General features: G+C 27.2%; 1 protein-coding gene across 4 annotated transcripts in view; it reads left to right on the top strand.

Annotated features, from left to right (window-relative positions):
- LOC100207695 (E3 ubiquitin-protein ligase UBR5) overlaps positions 1 to 19,327 on the top strand; it is a 123,853-nt gene that overhangs the window by 3,759 nt on the left and 100,767 nt on the right. For 2 of the 4 annotated variants that reach the window (XM_065795745.1, XM_065795743.1), the window contains exons 2-10: positions 186 to 227; positions 2,389 to 2,470; positions 2,912 to 2,985; positions 12,588 to 12,655; positions 12,919 to 12,997; positions 15,961 to 16,162; positions 16,294 to 16,459; positions 16,530 to 16,686; positions 19,080 to 19,272. In XM_065795745.1, coding sequence (XP_065651817.1) covers positions 186 to 227; positions 2,389 to 2,470; positions 2,912 to 2,985; positions 12,588 to 12,655; positions 12,919 to 12,997; positions 15,961 to 16,162; positions 16,294 to 16,459; positions 16,530 to 16,686; positions 19,080 to 19,272 — 1,063 coding nt within the window. Of the gene's footprint in view, positions 1 to 185; positions 228 to 2,388; positions 2,471 to 2,911; positions 2,986 to 12,584; positions 12,656 to 12,918; positions 12,998 to 15,960; positions 16,163 to 16,293; positions 16,460 to 16,529; positions 16,687 to 19,079; positions 19,273 to 19,327 lie in introns of all 4 variants that reach the window. The other 2 variants (XM_065795744.1, XM_065795742.1) reach the window with 1 other exon arrangement.

Below are 19,327 nucleotides of genomic sequence, written 5' to 3'. Positions count from 1 at the left end.
ATTAATTGAAAAGTTAAGCGGTAAGCAAAAGACTTTCAAGTCTTCTGCTTACTGCTTAAAATTAAAACTAATTTTTAAATGGTTTCAAACTAATAAGAATTCAAAAAAAATTTTTTTGAACATGTATTATTACATTTTTATTCATGTATTAGTAAAATTAAAAAATTAAGTTAAATTTATTTTAGGTTAAAGGAACTAGTGAAGTCGAAAACAAATGTATCTAACTGGTATGTTGAATAACCTTTATTTTTTTATTTTTATTTTTATGATATAATTTCTAATATTCATCATTTTTAAATTTATAAATTTTTGAGAACAAATTATAATTATTTGTAAACTAAAATTTTACTAACTTAAAGATTTGTTAAACATCAACCATGAACTGTCCCTCCTTAGTTAAACATCAACTACAATCTGTCACTTCTCAGTTAAACATCAACCATGACCAAGAACAATTATAACTACAAGAAAAGCACAGTTTGTAATTATTTAAAATTGTGATGGCCTGAAACTCTTTTAAAGGCCTCAGTTCTTCATGGTTGTCAATAGACTTAGAATGTAAAATTATCAAGCTAATATTAAGATATTTTACAACAAAAATCATGCAAATCTAAACTACTTGAATATTGGAAGCAATACAAAAAAAAAAAAAAAATTAAGTTATCAAAATGTAACAAAATCACAAAAAAAATAAATAATGCTTTGCTAAATTTAAACTTTTAAATAAAATCTTAACTATCAAGAAAGATTACCATCATTACATCAATCAGGAAAGATTACAGTAGACATTGTTATATACTATCTCATAAAATAATATAGTGCACCAGTTTAGTAACATATTTTACTACCAGATAACAAAGCTTCAGTGTGCTCTGGATTAAACTTAGAACTTCTCACTTACAAAGCTTCCACATTTCTTAATTTTTTCATCTTATTTTTTCTTATTAACCTTTTCGCTGCACAATAAGTTTTGAAATTTTTTGACCTCTGTGTGCATATATTTCAGTGGTTGCGAGTTCATTCGTGTTGAGCATTTTGAGGTACAGCACGATGCATGATTAAGTTAACGACATTGCAAAATATCAAATTTGCAGATTTGTACACATTCGTAGACTTCCATATGCATACAATAAATGACGTAAATAGTCGTGTTGAGCAGGAAACTAATTTAAAACATGATGTGAAAATACTCGCTTGGAGCGTATGAGACATATTTTTTTGGCGAGTATATACGTGTAGAGCAGCAAAAGGGTTAATTCTGTATCTGATTATATATATATATATATATATATATATATATATATATATATATATATATATATATATATATACTTGTATTTATATTGTATATACACAATATATACATATTGTATATACAAAATTGTATTTGTATGTACAGCCCTCAAAATTTGGGTCGGCATTTGGCATTAGGCTGAACATAACAACATCTATCAGTCATTTTGTCCGACCCATATTTTGTCTGCATTTATTTTATAATCATTTTAGTTGTTTTAAGATTATTAATAAACTCAGTAGTGTATATAAACTTCATTTTTTGAACTTTTTATTTTTTATACAAAACAGAAAATGAAGTTGAGCACACAGCTAAGTTAAAATTACGTCATTACATGTACATATATATATATATATATATATATATATATATATATATATATATATATATATATATATATATATATATATATATATATATATATATATATATATATATATATATATGTAGTGTTTAAGGCTGAAAAAAAATTGCTGACCTATTTCTATGTTTTATGGTAACCCATTTGAGTCTAATTTTTTTTGCCAACCTGATGCCAATCTAACAGTTTAAGGTTGGCAATTTATTGCTGACTTCATTTTTTCTAATTCCGAGGGCTGTATATATATATATATATATATATATATATATATATATATATATATATATATATATATATATTAATATATATATATATTATATATATGTGATAATTTGTAATATATATATAATAATTTGTAATAGCAGATGCATATTATATATACACATGCACGCACTCACACATATATAGATGTATATATATATATATATATATATATATATATATATATATATATATATATATATATATATATATATATATATATATATATATATATATATATATGTATATATATATATGTATATATATGTATATATATATATATATATAGGTATATATATATATATATATATATATATATATATATATCTATGTATATATATGTATATATATATATATATAATATATATATATATGTATATGTATTATATATATATATATATTATAATTTTGTATTTGAAGGACTTTTGAAAATTTATATAAAGTAGCAATACAATGTTTTTTTTTCTTCCAGGGGAACTAATTTGCCTGAACTAGACGTATCTATGATTGTGCAATGTGTTGTAGGACCAAATCATTTAGCATTTCTTATGAGTGTTAGTATACATTTAGTGATTATTAGATATTAAAGGTTGATGCAACAAAGGATTTTTATCTTATTCTTTAAGTTAGTTCATGTGAATGTGAACAATTTTTCAGAAAAAGATAAAACTTTATAAAAAACAATGATTTAAAAACATTTTTTGCTGTGATTTTTTTGTAGATAGATAATATATACACTCTAACTCAAGTTAACATAACCAGATGGGTTAGGGTGTGGCAAAAATGTAACACCATGCCATACCCTAACCTATTGATTTATATTACAGTTTTTCAACAGGATATTTTAATTACTTTATTAAGTCTTTGTTTACTTTTCGGTTGTTTATACATGTTCATTATGTGTATCTAATGTGTATATTATATATGTTAGCTTATTTATGTATATGTTATGTGTATTCATATATATTACATACACACTTATTTTATTTAATTAGGATGGTCGCGTATGTAGAGTTGCCTTTCATATAGTCAGTGAATCTGCAAAATTTTACAAGCAAAAGGAACCAAGGTTACTTTACAATTTATTTAGCCTAATTTAAAAAGTTTAAATTTAGATTTATTTTAAATAGAGCATTTAATTTTCTTAAATTCATAAAGGTTAAACATAATTTTGATAAAGATTTTATTTTGAAAAAATGCAAAAATACTCAACTTTGTTACTTAAATAAAGCAAGTGTCAAGAATACATGAAGATTTTCCAATGTTTGAGGAAAAAAACTATTTTTTTTGCAAACATCAAATGATGATGTTTGAGATGAAAAAAAGTTTTGATCATGCAAGAACAGCTACTGCAGAAGAGTGCAGCTTAGCTGAATAAGACAAATCACAAAAGGATACAGCTTGGCTGAATAGTACAAGTCACAAGAGGATTGGCTGAATGAGATGAGTCACGAAAAATTTAATTTTACTAAAGATGCTCACTTGAGTAGTGACCACGGTAGTATTTGTCAAAAAGAAAAAGAGATGCAACCTTACAATTATGGGATGCAGTCTTATAATGATTCAAGATTAGTCAGGTTTATCTACATTTGCAGTTCATTTTTGCACATTCTCCTGCAGAAAAAGAGCATTATTTGATTTTCAAGCCCAACTATGGCAACAATGTTTCATACATCCGAAATGTAGGCAAATAAGGTTAAAATATTGGCAATCATCAATTTATCAGCTTTATTGCGATAATAATTAGCGGTAAATTAGTTTTAAGCTCACCAGCCACTTGCTTGCTTCTTGCAAGCAGTTAAACAGTGATGACATTTTTTAAAACTGTATGGTTGTATCATTAGTGAATAGAGCTACTTTAAAGATTTGTCAAAAAAATCAATAATATAGATAGGGTTAGTAATGGATTTTTGTGGTACCCAAAAGGTTAATGTTAAAGTATGCTGTTATTTACCAAGGGCAACACTGCACTTGAAAAATAATAGTATATTAGTTTTTAAGACTTTTTTAGATACAACATTCAGAAAGAACTTATGAAGTAGTATGTAAGACTTTACTAAAAGACTTTAATATGTCTAGAGCGGTGTCCCTTGCCTCATCACATTTATCTAACCCACAAATGTTTCTGTTATTATGGGAAATAAATGAGCCGTTAAGCTATGAGATCTAATCTAAATTACTTATAATAAGATATAACTTTCTAATATTAAGACACAAGTTAAAAGTAAACATATTAAATTATGTTAGAAAATAATTTTTTTATATTAAATTATTATTTAGAAATTAAGTTGTTAGACTAATATAAAATTTTAGAATTTTGTTAATTAAAAAATTTGCTATAATAGTGAGAAGACTGATTGGACAATAGTCTGTCATTAAGTTCAGACTGTTGTAATTGTAATGAAAACAAAATCAGAAACAACTACTATTGTTATTTTATTAACTTTTTTACAAACAATAACAATACTTGTGATTTACAATTATTTTAATACTGTAATACAATAACAATAAATGATGTATTGCAATTCATCTTCATAACACAATAACAATATCTGAAAAAAATGTTGTAATGACCCACTACAATAACAATAATTATGGTATTGTAATTCATCTTTAAAATACAATAACAATTTATTGTTATTGTAATATAAAAAATTATTGTAATGTCAAAATTTAATAAGTGTTTTAACAGTCCAGTCTCCGAGATCTGTGACCTTCAAATAGGGTACAACTAATATAATTATTGATTCTAATTCTATTTTATTTACTGAATATCACTTGTCCTTGTTGCAAACTTTATATAGCTCTATAAAAGTGAGTTTGATCTGACCTGTACTTTTTTTACCGCTGGGAATAGACATGATCAATTACTACCATTTCTTCCACTTAGTTATTTGCTTTTACATTAGGCAGCTGTCCAATTGTTTCGAAACTTACTCAACTAACACTTTCTCTAATATAACTTTGTCTTTTGTTTCCTTGAGGCTTTTATGACTGTATGTGTTTCATAAAGTATATATATATATATATATATATATATATATATATATATATATATATATATATATATATATATATATATATATATATATATATATATATATATATATATATATATATATACATATATATATATATATATATATTTTTTTTTTTTAAACATCTTTGCTTCCAACAAGGCTGCAAGCAGCCACTAATTAAAGTTGGAAGTTACTGTAAGAGAAAAGATGAAGATTGTAGAGCAAGATAACGATTGACAGACGATTTAAAAGATTGCAAATTATATGAATCAGGAAAGCAAGATGAAGGAAGCGAATTCCAAAGAACTGATTTTTGAGGAAAAAAACTAGACGAATAAGCGTTTTTGGAGCACTTAGGAACAGTCACAGAAAAAGGATGACACTTAATTGAATGACAAGTAACACGAGAATGAATTTTAGTAGATGGCACAAGAGACGCTAGCTCTTTAGAGCAGTGCCCATTATAGTATTTGTAGAAAAGAGAAAGAGAAGCAACATTAAGACGATGTGATAATGGTTGAAGGTTGGCTGCAAGAGCAGGTCCAACTATGTTTACAATGCGTTTTTGCACCTTGTCTAAAAGAGAAAGGGCATCATTAGAAGATCCGCCCCAGATATGGCAACAGTATTCCATACAAGGCCGGATTTGAGATTTATAGAGATAGAGAATAGAATCCAGAGTAAGAAAGTGGCGAGCTCGATAAAGAGATGCAACCTTAGCAGATGCTAATTTTGCAACCGATTTGATATATGGTTTCCAAGAAAGATTGGAAGTAAGAGTTAATCCTAGAAGATGAAGAGTAGATGACTCATCGAGTACATCACCGCTCATAAATATAGGAAGATCTAAATTATTACGATAACGATTGGCTGAAAAAAATTGAGTTTTATCTGAATTAAAGTTCACCAGCCACTGTGAGCCCCATGCTGTAGCAGAAGTGAGATCCTTTTCAAGCTCAAATGCCCCCTCCAAGTAATCAGAGGGTGTTGGTTTCTTATCACGACAAGAATAAATGGTAGTATCATCAGCAAACAATGCCACCTTAGATGTGAGAATATCTGGAAGATCGTTAATGTAAATTAAAAAGAGTATAGGGCCAAGGATAGAACCTTGAGGAACCCCTGAAGTTAAAGAATAAGAAGAAGAGTGTTGTCCATCGAGGACAACTTTTATGCTACGATTGGAAAGGAAGGATTCAATGATCTTAAAGATGTTGCCGAATACACCATAAGAAGAAAGCTTATGGAGAAGACCAGCATGCCAAACTTTATCAAACGCTTTTGAAATGTCAAGAGCGATGGCCTTAACCTCTCCACCTTCATCTAATGCATGATAAAACCTGTCAGTTATTACTGTTAGCAAATCAGCTGTAGAACGAGAAGATCGAAATCCATATTGATGGTCAGAAAGTAAGTTATTAGATTCAAGATGAGAAATTAAGTGTTTGTTAATTAAAGATTCAAAAACCTTGCTTATGATAGGAAGAAGACTTATGGGACGGTAGTAAGACAAATCAGATCGCTCCCCAGAATTTTTGAAGATAGGGATAACAGATGCGACTTTCAGGCAGGCTGGAAAACAAGACTCTGATAAGCACTTGTTGAATAGTTTTGAGAGTAAAGGCGACAGCTCCGGAGAACACTTCTGCAAGACAATAACAGGTATGTTGTCTGGGCCACAAGCTGTAGAAGAGTCTAGGCAGGAAATCACTTTAGATACAGATGCTGGAGTGATATGAATGTCAAGCAATGGATCAACCTGTTTGTTGGCAATATCAGGTAGAACGCAATTAGTGGAATCAAGAGATGATATTGATGAAAAGTTTTTAGCAAACAGTTCGGCTTTGTCTTTAGGTGAGGTGACAAAGTCTGAACCATACAAGAGAGGTTGAATTAAAGATTTGCCCTTATTATTGATATTATTAAAGATTCTCCAGAAGTCATGAGAGCCTAATTTTTGAGATGATATACAAGATTTCATGACCTGAGAATAGCGGGTTTTGGCATTAGACAAAACCTTTTTACAGTTGTTTCTAGCAGTAATAAACAGACGTCTGTTTTCTGGAGAATTGTTTTGCTGATAAATATGGAAGTAACGGTTTAGATTGGCAATCGCAGCAGCACAGCGTGAGGAAAACCATGGAGGAGAGTGAGGCTTGACCTGGAATCATCGAGAGGGAACAAAAGATTCAATGCCAGCCTGAATCCACGAAGTTATGTAAGAAGCACATCTGTCGACAAGAAGACAAAAGATTTCTATCCAAGGGCCATCACAAAGAAAATCAGGGAATCCCAGTCAGCTTTACTGTAGTTGTAAGAGGTTCGATAATAGGGGAATTCAGGTGATGAAGAAGAATGAGATATTAGTTTTAAAGAGATCAAACTGTGATCAGAAGCACCTAAGGGGGAATGTGGAGAAACTGAGCACTGACTAGGATCAGAAACAAGACATAAGTCGAGTAGAAAAGGTAAATGATTCGGGTTGTCAGGAAAGTGAGTTGGAAAGTTGACTGTTTGAGTTAGGGATTGAGAAAGGCAAAAGTTGTGGGCTTTAATGCCTGCCGAATCACTGACACTAGAGCCAACCCATTCAGAGTGGTGAGCATTAAAGTCACCAACAACAACTATATTAGCTGATGGATAAAGAGAGAGGGCTTGGTCAATATGATCAGAAATAACATCAAAAAGAGTGCAATCTTGAGATAAAGGAGAGCGATATAGAACAAAGAGAAAGGCAATAGAGTGAAGTGGTGCTAAACGAAAGCACATGAAAGAATAGTCTGTGGATTCAAACCTAGTTTCACGACAAACAGGTGAATTCTTACGAATGTAAATGCCCAGGCCAAGCATGTGACTATTGGAGTCTTTACGAATCAGAGGAAGATAACCATCAACACTAAGATCACAAGATGAGACAGCCGAACTCAAATTAGTCTCACAAAGAGTATATATATATATATATATATATATATATATATATATATATATATATATATATATATATATATATATATATATATATATATATATCACAATATATATATATATATATATATATATATATATATATATATATATATTTATATATATATATATATATATATATATATATATATTTATATATATATATATATATATATATATATATATATATATATTTATATATATATATATATATATATATATATATATATATATATATATATATATGTATGTATGTATGTATGTATGTATGTATGTATGGACTTTTGGATCTAGTTGCAAAGTTGATTTATGTAACAAGAGTTTTGTTACATAAATCAAGAACAATATTTATTTGGTATTATAACTGCCTCATTTTTTAAAAGTGACCTCCTACAAAATTTACTGGTACGGTCTGATAGGTGACGAGTAATCTGAAAATGTAGAAATTTTTTTTGCAAAACAAAAGTAGTTCACATTTTTAGACAATCTTATCGATAATTACCCAGGTCAATGGGTAAAACAAAACAAAATTATAAAAAAATCAAAAATTTCACTTCACAAAGTAAATAATTATTTAATTATAAGCATAGGATAAATTATATATTTGTATGATTTTGAATGAGTATTATTAATGTTAATTCTAAATAAATTATTCTTTAAACAGTTATATTATTGAACTCAAAATAAATAAAATTTATATATGTAAGTGGTTGGTAGAAACAGATGCCACGAGCGCCCCTGAACTTAATATTTAATAAGTATAGTAATATATATACTTCTTTGGCTTTCCTAGCTTTACTTCACTTCTCAAAATAAATAAAATTTATATATATATAAATGACTGCTAAAAGCAAGTGTCACGGGCACCTCTGAATTTTCCAGTGCCCAAGTAATAATAAATGTGCAGAAAAAGAATCTAAAACTTTAAAATACAATAGATATTGGACTTTGAAATAATAATAAAATACACAACAATAGTTATTGTAATTGTTTTTCATCCCAGCAATACAATACAATAGTTTTAGAACTTTAATGTATTGTTAGAAAAAAAAACAATACAATAGTTATTGTAACTGTTTTTAATCACAGCAATACAATAACAATAAATAATGTTTTAATTACACATCTGGTATTACAATACAGTATTATTGTATCGTAATGTGTTATTGTATTGAATTTATACAATTACAATTAGAACAGTCGGAACCCTAGTCTGTCAAATATCAGTGACATTTCTAGAATTTTTAAAGACAGGAACCACAAAAAAGTAAACAAGAAAATTCTTCTTATTTCTTGTTAAATAGTTTAGATAATTGTGAAGGGGTTTTAAAAGTTTTTAAAAAAAAAAAATCAAAAATAACTTTAGCAACAGAAGCCTGAGTGATATGTCTTACCTGTTTGTTACAATCTCAGAAAGAGTGTGGTCATTAGATTCAGAAATTTAGTTTAAAAGTAGTTTGCAAATAGTCATTTACTTGTTTACTTTTATTTATATTATTATATTTAAGAATTTTTAAAATTTGTAATTTTCTGATAAAAAAGGTGAACAAATTGATTAAAATTAGAAATAATGACACAATAAAGAGAAATCACAAGGTAGACTGAGAATTGACTTGTATTCGAGAAGGAAAATTTTTTTCCATGCCTGGTTGAGTCAAAGAAAATAAATGAGGTGCAATTTCAGCAAAGACATAAAGGACATCAGCCTAAAGACCAAATCAGGTTTAAAGTAGTTGCAAGAAGTAGATAAGGTTAAAGAAAAATTGTTCACATTCACATGAACTAACTTAAAAAATAAGATAAAAATCCTCTGTTGCATCAACCTTTAAAATCTAAGGTATAAGATATAAGGTGAATCTAATGTAGAAGTCCAAGATAAATTTAAAGAAACTAAAAATGGTTGTAGTGAATCAGAGCTAGTAAAAAACAAGTTTCAAATCAATGAGATAAATGATTTTGAAATAATATTTGTAGATAAACAGTTTAGAGATAAATGGTTTGGAGATTAAATGTTTAGAGATAAATGGTTCAGAGATAAATGATTTGAAGATAAATGATTTAGAGATAAATGATTTGGAGATAAATGATTTGGATATAAACGATTTTGATTGTATGAAAAACAAGTTACAAAGTTGACATCTGGGGATAGAGATTAAGAATGTGAAAATTTTAAGCTTTAATTTTAGAAAGGTCATTGGTTGCCAAAATAATGATATAACAGATAGATAAAAAAAAAATTAGTTTAATTGGAAGCAACATTGAAAAGAATGCAGTCTTGGTATGAAGTGAATATTAAAAAAAATGCAGTCTTGGTATGAAGTGAAATACAAAGTATATAAAAGAAAAGTTAGAGGTTTTAAACCTGATTTTACAACCAATATAATGAGTTGATATGTAATGCCTAGACCAAGTAATTGACTATTGTAATGATCAACACTGAGATCTGAAGATAAAAAATTTCTTTTTTGAAAACTTGACCAACAGAACATTTAAACTTACTGTTTAGATGTTTTGACAATTTGAACATTTCAGAAATGCACTGAATGTAACTGTTTTAAATCGTTTGCTGTTTCAAATGTTAGGAATAACTTTGAAGCATGTATGTTTATCAGGCCTCAGATGGAGTAAATGAGCGCGAGAGCGAAGAAAAGCTCTCCTAAAACCAGCATGGCGAGCCATGCGAGCTGCTCTTCTAAACTGCTTTTTACGAAAGCTTTTAGTTTTTGCACAAGCTATCTGTTTATTTATATAAAAATTGCTTATTAAAATCAAAGTTTAGTTTTATACTTGTTACTAGCATATGTTTGTAATGTTAATGTTACAATAATATACACATAACAAGAGTCATTTATTGCGCTGTGAAAAAATTCTTTAGGCGTTAAATTTTTTTAATTTTGCAAAAATCGTGCCTGTTTATTATCCAATGAATTAAATTTTTTTGACTTAGCGTTTTTCATTTACAATAATAATTAAACTTTTGAGTTTAATTGTAACTAAATATTGTAATATTGTATTATTATAATATATTGTAACTAAAATGAAAAAAACCCTGATATATGATAAATATAAACATTTGATAAAAACCCTGACTTATGATAAATGTAAACATTTGAAATTGTCTTTTACACAAAGATGTTATTATTGAAATATTTTTTTAAGTTGCTTTAAATTACCATGAGAATGATTATGTTGCAATGAAATGATTCAACTGCTTAATTTCTTTTGTTTATATTATTTAATTGAATTGTTTAATTTTTTTTTTAACTTGATATTTTTTTTTTTTACATAAAGTTAATAGTCATTAACTGTTAACTTTATGTAAAAGCATTTGCTTAATTTTAAATAAAACAATTGAAAAGATAAGAATTTTAAAGTTATTTCAAAATTCAAAGTTATTTTCAAATTAAAAACATAAAATAATTTTCACTTAGAGTTTGAGGTTTTATATATTTTCTTTTTGTATTGAAGTCTTATCTTTTTTTTTAAGTTTTTTTTTTTAATTTCCTTTGTAGTTTTTTTACATAGTTTAGCTGTATTATTTAAAGCGAATTTTTGAAATGTTTAAATTTCCAAAACATCTGAGCAGCCATAGTCAAGTTGCCAAAAAAAGAGAAAAGTGCGGTCAGGAATAGAGTGCGATTGCATGCTATTCTTGCCTAAGCCTGAAAATTTGAAGAAAATTTTTTAAAATTTAAAACCACCCGGCTACCTAGTACCACCCTAGTACCATCCTAGTACCACCCTTTACCTAGTATCAGTGTTTACAATTTTTTCTTGGTTGCTTAGATTTAAATAATTAAGATATCTCAGTTAATTTCTAATTCATTTTTCAAAGTAATTTCTTCTTTTCTTATTTTTAATCTGGTTTTTAGGAATAGTCTTCTTTTTTATGTCCATCAAACTTTTTTTTAATATATGTAAACAAAAACAACGTGAATACTTGCAACATGCCGATAATTTAGCAAAATTCTTTGATAGTTCAACATATTTCAACTATTTTGATTGGTGCTGTTACCCCACAAAAGCACTATGCATAAAAAACCCCCTCAACTTTCTAATTTATATAATATTAGTACTATAAAATATATTTTATAATCTTTTGGGAGGCTGAATAAGTGCAAATTTTATAAGTGCAAATTGGCATAAGTGCCAAGCAGTTGCAAAAACTGGAATAAGTGCAAATCAACATAAGTGCGAATTGGTATAAATGCGCTGAATAAATTTGGAAACATTGGCATAAGTGTGAACTGGCATAAGTGCAAAGCAATTAGAAAAATTGACTTAAGTGAGAACTGGCATAAGTGTGACTTGGCATAAGTGCGTTGAATTAATTAAAAATATTAACATAAGTGCCAGTTTTGGCATTTTACACTTATACCAATTTGCACTTATGGCAGTTTGCACTTATGCCAATAATTACAAATTCTTTTGGCATACTTATGCCAATTTGCATTTATGCTGATTTGCACTGATGTCAGTTTTTACAACTGCTTCGCACTTATGCCAATCTTTGCAAATTCTTTTGGCACACTTGTGACAGTTCGCACTTATGCTAATTTGCACTTATTCAGTTGTCCCTAAGATTATACAAAATAAAATTTTATTTAAGTTTATTTTTATTTAAAATTTTTCAGAAATTTTCTTATTTTTTTAAATATATACTAGTTTTTTTTTTTTTTTACAGCAGCGATGAAGAAATGCCTGTTCCAGTATCCATTAACAAAACCCCGGTGTCTTCTTCAACTTCAAATGCGGGTAAATATTTTAGTGTTGATTTCTTTAAAATTCCATTAAAGAAAGTAAAAATTGATTATCAAGTCAAATGCCAAACATTGTTTAAACTCAAAAAAAAAAAAAAAAAAAAAGATTCAAGACTCACAATTATGATTGTGACCAGTTTTAAAAACATATAATATATATAAATGGAATTCAATCACATTTTATAAAACTTGTTATATACAACTTTGCTTATTCTTAAAATCTTTTTTTTTCAGAACTACTGATTTTTAACTTTTTAGAAGAAGCTTTAAATTCTCGTACTGATATCTCCTTCAGTCTTTCTGGAGAAACACTTAGCAGTTTATCTAATCAGCTTAGGTAAGATTTTATTGTGTTTGCTCATGGTGTATAATAGTGACAGGTCGAATAAAAATACATCCTTTTAAAAAAATGTCTGCAAGTTTTTTTTATAGAAGCATTTATTATTATTTTTTAATAAATAATGAGATATATAAAAGTCATAATTAAAGATTTTTGTAACAAATAAATAAATTCAACATCTGAAATGAAAAAATTCTATATTGAATGCAAACCACATTTCATTAGATGTAATAAAAGTAAAAACTCACTTTTTATTGTGCACAAAACTCGAAAATCTTAATGATAAAAAAAACTTTTCAAAGTATAACTACAATTAGTTAATCTATATATATATATATATATATATATATATATATATATATATATATATATATATATATATATATATATATATATATATATATATATATATATATATATATATATATACATATATATATATACATTTAAGATTCTTCAAAATTTTCATTTTGGGGTCATTTGAAATAGCAGGGAAAAGATGGTAATAATTGTTAAAAATTTATGAGCAAGGATTCTACAATATTTTTTGAAACATTGGTAAATCCATAAAAGTCAGATACCATCAAAAAGCAGTTAAGTAAGCTAACACGACAGACAAAGGTGTACATATAAAATAAAATGTATGAATAAAATATCCGATGGCAAATGTTATATCCAGGTAAACTTAAACCACCACAATTATTCTCTCTGATACAATCTAGCCAAAACAAAATGATATATCTTCAACTGGAGGGTCATCATTATTTACAATGCAGGGTGGTCTTCTAATAAATCCTAAAATATCTGAATATTTGAAAAATCCAATTTTTTCCAAATTTTTCCAAGTTTTTCCAAAATTCCGGTAAAATCTCCAAAAAAATCTTTTAAAATCTCCTAAATTCTTCTAATTTTTAACTTAAAATAAGTTTGGCCACTCTGAAATGGCTTAATGAAACTTCTGAATCATTAGAAGATACCAATATTCAGACAATGTTTTGTTTTTTTAATGTCGACTTTTTCTAATATTTGCTGAATATTTCTAAAGTAGGTACAACCTGATCCTTGTCAAAGTTAGGAGCCATTTTTTCAAACAATATCAGCCAATTTTAAAAGAAAGTTCAATAGTTTCATCATTGTTTTCATCATTGTTTGATGAAAAAGTAGCATAATATTTATCTCTAGTACAATTATCTTCATAAAATCCTTTAACATTAACAATTTTAAAAAATTTGATAAAAGTTGATAAAAACACTGTGGTGTTGTCAATATTTTTTATTAATTGATGAATTTTTAAAATAGCTACAGTCTCATCACAAAGTATTCTTGAACAAGTTGACGGATTTTGACTTTCAATTGGTGTAGGAAAAATTGCAGTTTCATTAAGTTTCAAATTGAAAAAGTTTTATAAGATCTAACCATTTTGCAGCTCTTTAAATTTGCAAGAACTATGTTTTACTTACCTTAGTAAGTAAAACATAGTTCTTGGCTATTAATAGTAAAACAATTGGCTCACAAAAAATAGCGTTTTTTTGTGAGCCAATTGTTGTGAAGAGATTTTATTAAATGAACAAAGTCATATGGAAGGATATTATCATTAGTGCACCAACTATTATGGAGATTTAACATTCTAAAAAACTTTTCATTTATTTTGTTATTGCTGCAAAGAATAGCAACAACAGAAACAATTTTTAATTGTTTGATCATTATTTGAATATTAGCATCTAAACCTGTTACTAATGCTTTTTACAAAAACTACCTTCCACCAAATAAAAAAGAAATCGCTGAACCCAAAACTGTTTTTGCTAATTCATTTTGGGAATTAACAGATTTACCGAAAACAAATTTAAACTCAAATACCCTGGCAACTATATCAGGAGAATACTTTTTTTCACCAATAAACTTTAAGGAGTTCATACATTTGTTCAATAATAATACTTTTCTTGCGATCGATTTGCTAAAGAGTTCAGATAGGGTATTGCAGCATGGGTTCTACTAATACAGTCAAAAATATTCACATAATTGTAAGAAAAAGGTTGTGTACTCAACACCGCAGTGATAGCTATCAAAGGATAAATTTTTTTTTATTTTCAAAATAAACTTTTGTTGATATATTGGATAATTTGAACACCCAAGTTATCCAATATATCAGCAAATTGAAGATGTAAATAGTTTTCATAGATTTTGATATTATTGAGAAAGAAAAAGATATAGTTATAGACATTATTTTATTGCACAAATCTTAAAAAAAAGAAAAAAACAGCTTTCACAAAAGCCTCCATTTCATACTTCTTAAAGAAGGCAATGATTAGTAGTTGGTCTTGGTGGTGCAAGTGGAATCAGATTTGACTTGGATTTACACAAGAAAATACAGATGGTGGATGTTTTGGTCTTAACTTTCCACAAACTAAAACTTTTTCTTTGTCTTTAGGCCAATGATCTTCACAAATAAAAGTATTTGGACTATCAGGAATTTAATCTCAAGGTATAGCACTTATCCATCTTTTTCATTCATACACATTTTTTTTATTTGGATGGCAAAAAACTTTCACAGACTTTGTAACATAGAAGTTATTTCTGCATCCAGTAACACAACACTTAAAAACCTTATTCATAAAATCTAATTATTTAGCTCTAAAAAGAAAGCAAATTTAATATACACAAAATTAAAACATATAACATATTAAATCCAAAGACCTTTTTCTCGAATGCGCCATATTACAAATTATTAATTTGAAATTTATAAAAAAAACTTGCCGACAGTTTTTTTTAAGCCTTATGGTTACTCGACCTGTCACTATAGTAGGTCATGTGTTTATTTAGTTTCTATTGTTTTGAAATCTTGCATATTGCAATCCTAAGTTGATAAAGCAATATGTAATTAGGTTTACAAACAATATTTTATAAACAAGTTTCAGTGTTTGGTTGAATATTTCCATCAAAAATTAGTTTTAATATTGCAGTCGTTGGACATCACAGCGAATAAGTACTGCATCAACAAGCTCAACGGGTACTATAACATCACTTGCAAGTAGAGTGGCATCTGTAAGAGGTCGTGGACGTATCATTAGAGCTACTAGAGGTCGAATTGGTACTGGCTGGTTAGGCAGTACTAGTAGAGCTCTTTTACCAGCTTCTGCTGTACCTGAAGATTTAATTGCACAAGTAAATATTTATTCTACTTAAATAAAATGTCTTCACTTTCTTGTTACACTTTTATTTCTTTTGTTATTCAACCTTATGGTGATGTAAATCGTCAGAAAAATAACTTACATAATTAAATTGATAATTTTTAGGCGCAAGTTGTATTACAAGGTAAATCTCGACAAGTAATAATTCGTGAATTACAAAAAACAAGCCTAGATGTAAATCTTGCTGTAAACAATCTACTCTCTCGTGATGATGATGATCCTGATGATGACAACGAAGATAGCTATATACAAGAGGCTTACTTGCCCAATGGTAATTTTTTTTATTTATAGATAATTGAAAATTTATATAATTTTTGTATTAATTTATTGAATAATTTTAGATGACTTAATTTCAATATTTGAAGCTGGTATTCCAAGTGAAGAGCCTTTTGTAGTTCAAAGAGATCCCCTTTTTCCTGAAGACATTCTTTTGAATCCATTGTACACAAGAGGGGAAGCATATCATACAACTAATCGTACTCAAAGTAGTGAAAACAAGTAGGTTGATATATTAATTATAAGTATTTAATATAATAAATGTAAATATATTGCATGTATATATATATATATATATATATATATATATATATATATATATATATATATATATATATATATATATATATATATATATATATATATATATATATATATATATATATATATATATATATATATATGTATATATATATATATATGTATATATATATATATATATATGTATATATATATATATATGTATATATATATATATATATATATATATATATATATATATATATATATATATATATATATATATATATATATATATATCAGGGCCTATTCTAGGGAAAAAATTGCTGATGTACCCCCCCCCCCCCCTCATCCCAGAGAAATTTAGCAGAAAATCAGCGTTTTTTAGCAAAAAAAATATTTGCAGTGAAAAACGTAAAAAAAAGAAAAGATAAGGTCCTCAAATTTCAATTTAGGCGGCGCCCAAATACAATTGACGCTGTCGAAAGCAATCTAGAATAGCCCTTGTATATATATATATATATATATATATATATATATATATATATATATATATATATATATATATATATATATATATATATATAAGGTAAGTGTGGGTATTAAGGCCCGGCGGGTAATAGGCCCACTAATCCAAACTTAGGGAAAAAATAAATTGTGAAACTTTTTTTCGACATTAAAATATTAGAGTTATCTGGTTTTATCACTGGCAGCAAAAAAAAATCAGCATTTCTTTACATTTTCATTTTTTTAGGTGGGCCTTAATACCCATACTTACCTTATATATATATATATATATATATATATATATATATATATATATATATATATATATATATATATATATATATATATATATATATATATATAATATATATATATATATATATGTATATATATATGTGTGTATATATGTATATATATAGTGTATATATATTATATATATATATATATATATATATATATATATATATATATATATATATATATATATATATATATATATATATATATATATATATATATATATGTATATATAAGCAATGTAATTTTATGGCAGTGAATGTGGTTAATTACCTTTTAATAGTACTTAAGAATACTTATAGTACTTTTGTCTTCTTGTACATTAATGTCAATTTAGTTTTAGACGAACTTAGGTGGTAGTGGCTTCAAAACAAAACAGTACAGGAAATGTTTTTGGTCTTTTTCCTTTGTCCTTTTTATGAGGCAATTCTACTTTTCACATGCTCACATAACAGAAATTAATGTGAATAAATCTTGAGCATAATTTCAGTTTATGTTGAGTCTTCTCTAAGGAAGACTAGACCTAGTTCTGGATAATCTTCATTCACTTCCTAGTAATTATTATAAGTAATTAAGTAATTATTCTTTTCCCTAGTAATTATTGATAACTTCATTGTAAAATGTTACCATTATCCTTCTTGAAAATATTGGTAACACTGTTAATCAGTTTTTCTTAGTTAGTTGCTAATTTTTTTGTTCCATTTACGCTCGTTTCTTGATTTTCTTGAACTGGCCTATTTTTAGTGCTTCACCAAATAAAAAGTCTGTACCACCAAAAAAAGCAGTAAATATGTTGCTCAGAACAATCTTTGAATTTTAGGAAGTTTTGTCAGTTTTACAATTTCGTTCTGTTATAACCACTGTAAAAAATTCCAAGTTTTTTTTGGGCCCGCAATATTTCGATGAGTGTTGCTATACAAATGCAAAAGGAGTGGTATTGTCAACTGAAAATCTGTTTTTGTCCATCACAGTCATCAGTTTGTAAGTGCAAGTCTCAAATTTGGACATGTGAAGAGAATCTTGGTACACTTTTTATTTTTTTAAATACTCCTGAGGACCACCCTAGAAAATATTTTCTTGTAACCATCCTGCCTATCTTAACAAGTTACTTTTATACATTACGAGTCTAGCACAAGATATTATAGACTTTTTTTGTGTGTGCCATTTTTGTGTCACTATTAGTCAAATAAGTATTATAAATGTTTATAATAGATAAGGTCAGTTTTATTCATAAAAGATTCTCTCCATAGAATAAGAGTCTTATTTTTGTTATCTCAATATAAAATCAAAAGCCAAAAATCAGAAAACAATTGTAAGTAATAGGGTGCCCCTCATATGTGCTCTATTTAATGATGTAAAAATGTTTTTCACAAGTATATCATGTTGGATCTCAAAAGCAGAGAAGTTGTATAAAATTTTTAAAAATATTTTTTATTTTACATAATTATTTATTATTATATTAGATTTTAATTAGTTAAAATTTGTGAGGATTTCATGTATGCATCTTACTTTAAAGATAATATTGGAGGGGAATTTTTTAGTAAAGGATTTTTTTTTTGACAAATCTTCAGTGCTACAAATAACAGGGAAGGGAGAGATATGGCATCATCTCGGTTACGTGATCGTTGGTGGGGAATGATTATGAAAGATGACACCAAGCAACGTTCCTCCTCCAAACCTACAACACAACAAAAATCTAGGAAAGCTACATCAAATGTTGAAACATCGCAGCGTTTTGGGGAAATTCAATGGTGGAGATTCAAGGTAAAGGATTTGCATAAAATAACAGTATATGGATCATTAAACCATTTGTCTAAAA

This window comes from Hydra vulgaris, chromosome 04 (assembly GCF_038396675.1).
Source record: "Hydra vulgaris chromosome 04, alternate assembly HydraT2T_AEP".
NCBI classification, from domain to species: Eukaryota; Metazoa; Cnidaria; class Hydrozoa; order Anthoathecata; family Hydridae; genus Hydra; species Hydra vulgaris.
Note: the sequence above shows the minus strand (reverse complement) of the source record. Positions and strands in the feature narration are given on the sequence as shown.